Source organism: Sabethes cyaneus, chromosome 2 (assembly GCF_943734655.1).
Source record: "Sabethes cyaneus chromosome 2, idSabCyanKW18_F2, whole genome shotgun sequence".
In the NCBI taxonomy this organism is placed as follows: Eukaryota; Metazoa; Arthropoda; class Insecta; order Diptera; family Culicidae; genus Sabethes; species Sabethes cyaneus.
The window spans coordinates 20,564,153-20,574,419 of NC_071354.1; the positions used below are offsets into that span (position 1 = coordinate 20,564,153).

At 48.6% G+C, this 10,267-nt stretch overlaps 2 protein-coding genes across 3 annotated transcripts; one reads left to right on the top strand and one right to left on the bottom strand.

Annotated features, from left to right (window-relative positions):
* Positions 1-4,924: 4,924 nt before the first annotated feature.
* LOC128734654 (ATP-dependent RNA helicase DDX42) lies at positions 4,925-8,083 on the bottom strand. 2 transcript variants are annotated; one of them, XM_053828945.1, is made up of 6 exons: positions 7,667-8,083; positions 7,504-7,588; positions 7,177-7,355; positions 6,054-7,110; positions 5,166-5,996; positions 4,925-5,084 (listed from the first exon to the last, which is right to left on the bottom strand). In XM_053828945.1, exons 1-5 carry the CDS (start codon positions 7,978-7,980, stop codon positions 5,190-5,192), a joined length of 2,442 nt encoding a protein of 813 aa, XP_053684920.1. In that variant the 5' UTR covers positions 7,981-8,083; the 3' UTR covers positions 4,925-5,084; positions 5,166-5,189. The 2 variants fall into 2 exon arrangements, with proteins under 2 accessions (XP_053684920.1, XP_053684919.1); XM_053828944.1 differs by having other exon boundaries at positions 4,925-5,996.
* Positions 8,084-8,315: 232 nt separating this feature from the next.
* On the top strand, positions 8,316-9,926 carry LOC128737333 (histone PARylation factor 1-like). The gene is made up of 3 exons (XM_053831950.1): positions 8,316-9,204; positions 9,266-9,761; positions 9,823-9,926. The coding sequence occupies exons 1-3, from the start codon at positions 8,387-8,389 to the stop codon at positions 9,874-9,876; spliced, it is 1,368 nt and encodes a 455-aa protein (XP_053687925.1). The 5' UTR covers positions 8,316-8,386; the 3' UTR covers positions 9,877-9,926.
* The last annotated feature ends 341 nt before the right edge of the window (positions 9,927-10,267 follow it).

Here is a 10,267-nt window from a genome sequence, read left to right on the forward strand (position 1 = left end):
AGCGACGAGTTATCCGGTGGAGGTCCGCTGATGTGTGTTGAGAATCATGGGCAAATTCTTCGATTACGGTTCGATCAACGAATACGCACCGACAAATGATAAATTCCTCTGTTACTAAGCAATCGGTGGTGGCACCCATCAAAGTAGCCACACCTGCAGTGACAAGTGGGAAAATGTAAAAATTCTATTCATTCCTGGAATGCAATGATTGAAACAAGGACGGACGATATCATCAGCGAAGCCAGTGATCTCGACCCCAGTGGGTAGTGCGACCCTCAGCACCCCATCGTACATGGCATTCCAGAGCGTGGGGCCAAGAATCGAGCCCTGTGGAACACCCGCCGTCACTTTGTACTTCTTCGCCCCATCCGCCGTGTCGTACACTAGCGTCCGGTTCTCGAAGTAACTTTTAAGCAACCTGCATAGATGATCCGGTACCCTCATCCTATGCAACGCTAACGCAATTGTACCCCAGTTAGCGCTGTTAAAGGCGTTTTTGACATCGATTGTGACTATGGCACAATACCTGTCGCCTCGCCTTTTCCGTTTCATAGGCTTCTCGGCCCGGACTTCATGGCGTCCACAGTGGACTTCCCCTTACGGAAGTCAAACTGCGAGCTTGCCAGTCCGACATCACACTCCACCACAGGCGTAAGCCTGTTTAGGATTACCCGCTCTAGCAATTTGCCTAACGTGTCCAATAGGCAAATTGGCCTGTACGACGAGGGATCACCAGGCGGTTTCCCCCTGCTTTGGCAGCAGTACCAATCTTTGGACTTTCCATTTGTCTGGAAATTCGCATACCTCTAGGCAATTCTGAAGCGTCTCTCTAACATATCGGGATATGCTTGGATCACCACTTTGAGTGCCTCGTTCGGAATCCCGTCAGGACCGGGCGCTTTCTTCGTTTTTAAACCCCTGGCAATTACGATGAGTTCCTCATTCGTGACCGGAATGAGGACATCATTCGATTGACCGTACGGGGTCGGAGGCCACCAAACTGTATCGTGTTGCGGATAGAGCCCTTCCACGATGACTTTCAGCTTTTGGGGGCAGGTTTCCTGCGGCGCGGATGTACCCTTCATCTTTTTCATCACCACCTGGTATGCACCGCCCCAGGGGTTTGAATCCGCATAGCGGCATAGCTCCTGAAAACAGGATTTCTTGCTACGTCTAACCTCCTTCTTGAGCGCCGACCTGGCTGCTCTAAGTTCGACCCCCCGAGCTTCAGCATCTGCATCGTTCCGGGCCCTCTGCGCTAGCCTTCTCGCTCTGTGGCACCTGGAGCGGAGCTGGGCAATGGTATCACTCCACCAGTATACCGAGCGACGACCGTTCATTGGCTGCCCCGTCCTGGGCATAGTGGTATCACATGCACGTACTAGGACGTTGGTCAGCTCACGAGCACTCAGGTTCGATCGGATGCTCTCTGCACTGAGTGCTTCAACGAACAGGTCTTTGTCGAAGGACTTCACTTTCCACCTCCTCCCTGTCGACTTCAACCCGCGTGGCCGTAGCGTCCGTCGTTCAATCGTGTACCGTATAGCTTGTTTGTCGCTATGCGTGTACTCATCTGACACCCTCCAGCCCATGTTGGCAAGCAACGTTGGGCTGCAGAAAGTGATATTGATGATCGATTGTTGTACCCCCCTACAAAAGGTACTGACGGATCCCACGTTAGCCAGACTTACATCCCGCTTGGACTGAGCTTCCAGCAAGCTTTGTCGTTTAGGGGTAGTGCACCTACTACCCCATTCGACAGCCCAAGCATCTCCTCCAATGACAACGGACTTGCGGCTCGTGAGTTCGTCGGTGAGCACGTCTAGCATCCGGTTATACCGCTCCGGCGACCACCTAGGTGGAGCGAAGCAACTACAGATGCAGATGCCATCGACCACAACAATCACGAACCCTTCTTGGTTGGACGAAACCACCTCCTGGATCGGGTATAAGCCGCACACGGTGGGCCACCTGTGGCATGCTTATTTCCCGCTTCGGCGGTGCAGAGTAAGCACCTGGGGGGATTGCTACATCCCCTGGCGAAGTGACCATCTTCGCCGCACCGCCTGCACAGCTTAGACCGATCGGGGGCCTTACACTTGGCTGCCCGATGGCCAAAACCCATACACCTGGAACAGCGTTCGATACGCCGTTTTGACGTAAGTGTACAGACTGACCAGCCCACCTTGATTTTGCCAGACGCCAACATTTTGTTGGCGATTGCCTCTGGCACGTTTAAGGTTGCGGTTTGCATATCTCCATATGCCTTTCGCAACCGGATGTCTGCGGTGTCACATCAAACTTAAGCTGATCCCGCAGAGCATCCTTCAGGTCAACTGCCGTCGTAATCTCGTCGAGGTTTCTACACTCGACAAGAACACGCTGCGACAGCGCCTTTAATTGGCCCACTTCGCCCAGGGACTGCTCAACCAGTTGCCTGTAATTCGAGCTCTGGACCGTTGGGTCCTTTTTGAGCTCGAAGAGCATATCCCCGGCCTGGGTTCGACGGGTCTTCACTACGTTGGCCCCAAGCTCCTGCAACTTGGGGTCCACCCGAACCTTACGCAGTAGGTCAGCATACGACAGATTACCTGTCAGCTTCACTACTATGGCGCCGTCCTTATGGACACGCCTTGGCTTTGGCTTTGCAGCCGCAGCCTCGCTCGGTTTCGGCCTAGGCGGTTTAAGCGATTTACGCCTAACCACTCGCCATTCATCTTTCCCGGTCCCGGCAACACCGTCCGGGACCGCCTCCGCACGTTCACTGGTAGAGGCGCGAGCCAAGGTCCGCTGCCTCTTGGCCACCAACGTTGGTCCATGGTCGGGCGTAGCCGCCTTGCGCTTGGCAAGCGGCGTATGCGCCTGACTAGGCATGGCCACAGCCTTAGCGGCTATGACCCGAGCTTCGGCGATTTCGCATCGCTGCAGAAGCTCCTGCCTATGACGCCTATGGCAACTATGACGGTAGAGCGGAGGCTCACCGCCAGCTTTTTAATGTCGAGATGGACATTTGACCTTGAGTTGATGAACGAGTACAACTCGTCCACCAACCTTTTGGCTTCCTCCAGCTTGCTACTGGCTGGAGGAAGCCCAACTTCCGCCTCAAGAGGGTGCACCACGCCCTCCGTTGATATTTTCCTATCGCTGTCGCCCGCCCTCTTGGCTGAGCTAGCAGCGATGGCCACTGGCGTTTTAACTGGGGTGTTAGACTTTGGTGGAGTCAACTTCCTCTTCGGTATCGCCCCCGTTTTCCGGGGGCTTCCCGGTATGGGTTGTGCCCTCGATTTCGGCAGGCTTCCCTTCTTGAGTCGCGCCCCCGATAACGAGGGGCTACCTGTCTTTGCCGTTGGTGATCTCGCCAACATACTACTTTTGGCAAAGATATCATCTTTGCCACCAGTAGCACCCGCATTCGTTTCCTCTGTCAAAATTATAAATTTTTCCATGCTTATGGGTCCCAACTCTAGGCCGCTACCCAGCTACATCGCTGTTAACGTGCTCGTCATAATACTGCTTCCACCTCTCGATCACCTCACGTTCGTTCGTGAGAAGATTACCGTCTGAGTCCCGACACATATCGGCCTGCGGCACATAGCCTTTGCGCGAACGGTTTAACTTCTCGTAGAACTTCCGTTTATCGTTAGCACGGTACAGTTCTTCCATCGCCTCGCGATCTCGTTCTTCCTGTTGGCGCTTTTTCCTCCGGAAGACCGAGTTTTGCCTGTTCCTTGCTTGTTTATATTGCTCCACATTCGCCCTCGTGTGGTGTTGCATCAGCATTCTCGCACGTGCTGCATTCTTCTCCTGCCCTAATTGCTCGCATTTTCCGTCGAACCAATCGTTTTTTCGGTTCGGATTCATTATACCTAGTGCCGCTAGAGCAGTACTACCGATGGCGGTCGTAATGCCTTTCCAACCATCTTCAAGAGTTGCTGCGCCAAGTTGCTCTTCCGTTGGTAGCGCTGCTTCCAGCTGCCGCGCGTATTCCTGGGCAACTCCGGTGTCTCGTAGCTGCTTGATGTTGGGTCGCGGCGTACGACTTTGACGCGTGTTATACACCGTCGAGAGTTTTGAGTGCATGCAGACTGCAACTGGGAAATGGTCCGAATCTATAATCGCACTGCGGTAGGTAGGTGCGAACGTTTATAACATCAGAGAAGAATTTACCGTCGATAAGAATATGGTCAATTTGGTTTTCTATTCGTTGGTCTGGTGATCTCCAGGTGGCCTTGTGGATATCTTTGCGGGGGAAGAAGGTACTTCGGACTACCATACCGCTGCATCGTTGGCCGCAGGTCTCTCCATTAGGATGCTTCTAAGTGTGCTTCCGAATGTTCCGACGTGCAAAATATGTACTGAGATAGCCCCTCTGGCTGCAGCTAAGTTGCCTCAGGCCATTATCGTTTGTGGTAGGATGGAGGCTTCTACGAATAACGGGGCGAAAGAACACTTCGCATCCGACTTGTGCATTTGTATCCCCGATGGTTACAAATACAGAGTTTCCAATAATCATTGTCGTTTTTCGTTCGCCCGTGTCCATACTTCATACCGATTATTCCGTTATAACTCATTTCCTAAATTGTTCGTAGCATGATGAGTTTTTTAAGTAGCCCGTTTTACTAGGGTTGCGTTACCTAATCTCGCGGACAGGTCTGCCTTCTTGGGTATAGCTGGTGAGACACAGCGTTTCATAAGTCATCCGAACGCCCAGCAAATTAATTTAGCGCCTAAAAATGGCAATGCCGCAAGCAAAAGACTTGTGGTGAGCCAGTAACCGATAATCGGAAGTCTGCTTCTGGTATTGACCATGACCATCATGAATATTAACGAGACTAAAGGTGTTTTGTTCACTCTTTTCCACCGGTAGGCCTTCGGGCAGCGTATCATTATCCAAAAACTACTCCGCAGTATAGGATGACTGGAATCAACTTTATTACATAGATCTGTTATTAAATTGAATCGGACTCCGAATGAAGTTTCTGTAGCTGGTTACAATCTAGAATGATTACGAAGACTTTATTTCATACGTAGTAGCAATGATTTCACTTGACGTTCCACAGTCAATTCTTCACAATTGATGCTTGCTTTAGCGAACAGAAACAAAAGTCAACGACACTGAATATATAATTTAAAAAAAATGAAGATACAATCGTTTACAACCTTACCATTAGTATCATCCTAAGATGCATCTAATCCCATCTACTCTTCTTTTTCCGTGGTCGATCCTCGCCGCTCGGTTGTTGTTGCTGCTGTTGCTGATTGCGATCGTCGCCAGGACGGTTTTGCGAAACTTCTCCGCCGTTACCACTGGCGGCACTGGACGCTGGCACAAAGCCTGCCATTGGCGGTTTTGCGAAAACACCTCCTTCGGGGATGGTGTTTTCCCAGGTTCTATCGGAGGAAGCCTTAAATTGTGCGTTGTACTGGGCGCGGAAGGTGTCACGCATTGCCGAAAGCCGATCCATCGGTTTAGCGGTACCACTAGCGCCGGACGAAGAACAAGGACCATCCGAGCCGGAGCGTAGCGGTCCGGTGGGTGCTGGTCGCACGCGGAAACCAAGGCCGGCCCCTCCGACGTTCAAATTTTTAGCTTTATTATTTTGCTTGAACCGGGAGTTTCGGAACCATGAACTTTCCATTGCCAGGCTCAGTAGATCGTCCGGAACGGGTTGATTTGCTCCCTCTAGATTTCTCACTAAATGGCCAGCAAATTCTTTATCCTTGTCCAAAACCAGTGTGTAAGCCGTTCCCTTCTCGCCAGCTCGACCAGTTCGACCAATGCGATGTGTGTGAGTGTCAATATCTCGTGCAATGTCGTAGTTGATGACGGTTCTGATGTGCGGGATGTCAAGACCACGAGCGGCCACGTCGGTTGCGACCATTATTTCCACCTCGCGACGTTTAAATTTGGTGATTACCGTGTTGCGGTCGGTCTGATCCATGTCACCATGCAGTAGAACCGGATCATATTCTTTCAAACGAATGTTGTTGGCAACCTGAAAATAATTGACGAATTTGGTAAATGGAATTTACCATTATGCTTCGGAAATCACCTGCTCAGCATCAGCTTTCTTCGTGACGAAAATCAGCACGCTTCCTTCGGAAAGGATTTGAACCATGTTTGCCATCAGCCAATTCCATTTATGTGCCGGATTGCTGAACAAAATTACGTGTTGCGTAATGTCCTCGTTAGCTTCTCCCAGATCACCGTGAATAATCCTTACGGGATCGGTGAGCACGTCACGAGCTAGGCGTTCGATCCGTTTCTTAAAAGTTGCACTGAACAGCAGTGTCTGCCGATCGGGACGGACATGATTGCAGATTGAGCGAACCTGCGGCTCGAAGCCCATGTTAAACATTTTATCAGCCTCATCCAGCACCAAATAGGTGACACGCCTTAAATTAGTAGCTTTCATCTTAACCATATCGATCATACGACCTGGAGTGGCTACCACGATTTCAGCGCCCAGCTCCAAGGCCTTGCTTTGCTCCCACTTAGATCCTCCTCCGTAGCAGCAGCAAACACTAATATTGTAGACCTTGCCAAACTTCTTCGCTTCCTGGTAGATTTGCAGTGACAATTCACGGGTCGGGGCCAAAATCAGCCCGATGGGTCCATCACCGGCACCAAGCTCCTTCTGATCCATTATGTGCACCAACATGGGCCACAGAAAAGCTGCCGTTTTACCGCTTCCCGTTTTGGCAATACCGATTATGTCACGACCACTGAGTGCAGCCGGCACCCCCTGGGCCTGGATTGGCGTTGGTTGCGTGTATTCTGATTTTCGAATGGCTTTCATCAACGATTCATCGAAGCCAAAGTGAGCAAAGCTAGTTACCGGGGCCGGCGGCATCAAACCAGAAACCCGAACGCCCAACTTATTACGCAGTTCCTGTGTTTTGGCATGGCTGAGCCCTACAATGTCCTCGTGAGGAGTATAGAAATTTTTCTCGAACTTATCATAATCAATTTCCGAATGGTAGATCATTGGAAGTGGATCGATGTCCCGTTTCCTGGTGTGCACTGGATTACCTTCAGCGTCATATTCTTGTTCTGCATCGGATCCATCTGCATCTAACAAACCAGCATTTGGATTTTCTTCCATGTAGCTGCAAAAAAAAAACGCAAAGGAATGATAGTTTAAGGCCTACGCTTTTAAGGTCACAAAACTTTACCGATAGTAGCTTTCTTCATCGTCCTCGTCGTCAATGTCGCCTCGAACACCCTTCTTCGGATCGACGTTCGGTTCCGGTACCTTCTTCTTCTCCCGTTCAACCTGCGCTTCGATTCCCGCCATAAAAGCATCCAGTGGGTCATCATCGTCCTCGTCATCATCATTGTCCGAATCCTTCTTCTGTTGTTCCCGGAGTTTCATTTCGACACCGAGCGTATTGTGGGATGATAGAAAAAGAGCGTGCAGGTGATGTGTTTTCCCAAACAGTAGTTAGGCAGTTTCTTTCGTCTTGGGAAACATAAAGCTTTAGCCAGAAACAATCACTTACTTGTGTTCCTGCTGCCGAAGGGGACCCGGGTGCAGGGATGTACTCCAGCTGGGCAGAAGGTTCTTCCTCCTCTTCGAAGTAACTTCTGGAACGAAAGGGATCCGGCAGGAACAAAATTACTAACTATCGCCAAAAGGATGCACTGTTCACATCGTTCACTTACTCATCTTCGGTTCGCCCTCGTCTTTTTCCTAAACTGTAGGTAGACGAGGAGTTGGAATACGCTGCAATTGCATCCATGGTATGATAACCGTGTTTGGACACAGAACCGGCATTTTGTTGGTTATATGACTTCGGTGGTGGAAATCCAGATCCGCGGCCACACAGTGAGCTGGGAGGGGGAACAGCATTGAGAGAAAAATTCTTTTGTGCCTGTGGTTGTTGTTGCTGTTGCTGCTGCTGGCGCCCACCGAGTGATCCAGCAAGCTGCCCGGCTCGACGCATAGAAAAGCTGAAATTTCCACGATTACCACTCATAATTGTGCGGCAAATACACTACCGTAGGCGAGGCCAAGAAAAATGTATGTTTTCAAACGAATTTCACCGGAATTTCTGTCGATAATTGAAATAAATCAATAAACGCAACTACACAACTCAAAAGTATGCTGAAATTTTCTATTTTTGACATTCACAAGAATCGAGCAGTTTTTGTTACACTCCTAAAACAAAACATCGAATGCCTTTGAAAATATACCCATAATCTTTCACGTTGTTCGATAGGTTTCGAAAAAAGTCATGTTGAAACTTGAAACGTGTTAAAATTACTTTCGTTTTCGCGCGTCGTTTCGTTTAGTTGTTGTTGAATCATAAAAGTGAATGGAATTTTAATAACAAAACAAATTGTGTCCTCGACCTAGAAACTTTCGACCTTAACTTCATCGGAATGGATAAACCAGCATGTAAGTACGGTGCTTCATGCTACCAAAAGAACCCAGCTCACAAGGAAAAGTACAGTCACCCGACTGAACCCACTGATGATGCTTCCACCAAGGCGGACGAATCGCTGGAACACGAATCACCGCAAAAAGCAGCCGAAACACCGGCATCGTCTTCTTCTAAACGCCAGTCCGAGGACCAATCATCTGCTACCGGCGCGGAAGACCTGTTGAACGAAATCAAGAAATGCAAACGTCCGCCAACCCCGGAAAAAGACCACAACAACAAGGAGGAAACCGACCAGAGTCACGAGTACTACGGTATGACCCGGCAACGGTACACCCTGCCGGAGGTGCCGATGGATGTTGGACTGATGAGTGACATATACGATCCGCAAATTGAGTTCTCGAAGAAGGCTGAGTACAAGGAACTTTGCTCCGATCCGAAGCAATTCATCAAGCATAAGTTTTTGGTCGATATGCCGGCTTGTTTCGATTCACTGTGGAAGTTTTGCGAATCGAAAAACTCGGATAAGCCGGTTGAAGTTTTCGACAAGCTGGGGTTGCGATTAGTGGGGCCATTTGACGTTCTGGCTAAAAAATTTATCGACGCGAAAATGCATGAACCTGGAGATTATCTTCGTCATTGGAGATTCTACTACGATCCACCGGAATTTCAGACAATTCTAGTGAAAAAAGGAACGGGTCTGCATTATGGCTACTGGAGGGATAGTCCAAGCGAGACCACCGGTCTGGTAGCAGTTAATGACGTTAACAAGGGCTGTGAAATCAAGCTGATAGGAGAAAACTCTTTTGATGCTGTAATGTAAGAATAATTTACAGAGAAAACATAAAATCAAAAAGGATAATCATATTTATTTTTTTAGTCACTTTTTGGAAAATGAAGTAACAACAACGCCCTTTAACAAGGCACAGATTGCATCGTTGAAGAAGTCACTCGAAGAGTGGGCGAAAGATCACAACATTCAGCTGAAAGGACAAGAACAGCTGCGTGCTCGCAATAAAGCAGTTGTTTGTAAAACTTTCCACAAAGCTGGTATTGTTGTTCCGTTCGATCGAAAGAAAGAACTGGGCTACCGGCAGCTGTTGGAAAGCGATGCCAATTTGAAAAAGATATTGTCGAAATTCGATAGTATTGATAAGGCAACCGATAAAGTCGCTTTTGATAAGGCTATGGAGGATTTGCAGCCCGTCGTAACGGGGGCCTTCATTGCCGTGGATGAGTGCGACTTTGGGACAGCTTTGGAATTGGCTGTAGATTTATTCTGCAGCGGTGCATCAAGTTTGCACGATGTTATGAGGCCCCTCTTTGTGACGGCTTATTCGATGCTGAAAAGACCGCAATTTATTGCGATCATGAAGGTAAGTTGTGTTATGAATGCACGGGTAATTCTAGATAAATCAATTTGGTTTCACGTTGCAGTCTCATCTAGACAACCGCCGTAAAGGGACTGATTTGGATTTGTTGCATAAGTAGCCTTCCTTCGTCAGTATTTTTATACTAAATAAATTCTTACATAATGCCTAATAAAGTTTTTTTTAAATAATTTAAAAGGACAAAACTATAGTCAACGGAGATAAACGCCTCGATCGGCCCCGTTTTGATCAGAAACCATATTCCGAATCCCAATCGACGTGTGTTGTAGCATACGTTGATTCTGATCGAAGCGAAATTTCTGATCGGATCGGTATATAGAATAGAGGTGACAAACTGCAAGGTAGTTATATCCTTATACAGCATCAGTTCATAAATTTAGCTTTAGAAAAACTAACGGACGGAAATTGGAGTTTATGGCAAATTTTCAATGGAAATGGTCAAAATCAAGATTTTTGCTTCTAAGTACTGACTTTATCATAAACAGCAGTTC

Coding starts and splice junctions, on each gene's coding strand:
- LOC128734654 (XM_053828945.1), bottom strand. CDS start 7,980: ATGAGTGGTAATCGTGGAAATTTCAGCTTTTCTATGCGTCGAGCCGGG. Junction 7,589..7,666: donor CGAGGGCGAACCGAAGATGA/GTAAGTGAACGA, acceptor CTTTCGTTCCAG/AAGTTACTTCGAAGAGGAGG. Junction 7,111..7,176: donor GATGAAGAAAGCTACTATCG/GTAAAGTTTTGT, acceptor TTTTTTTTGCAG/CTACATGGAAGAAAATCCAA.
- LOC128737333 (XM_053831950.1), top strand. CDS start 8,387: ATGGATAAACCAGCATGTAAGTACGGTGCTTCATGCTACCAAAAGAAC. Junction 9,205..9,265: donor AACTCTTTTGATGCTGTAAT/GTAAGAATAATT, acceptor TTATTTTTTTAG/TCACTTTTTGGAAAATGAAG. Junction 9,762..9,822: donor AATTTATTGCGATCATGAAG/GTAAGTTGTGTT, acceptor TTCACGTTGCAG/TCTCATCTAGACAACCGCCG.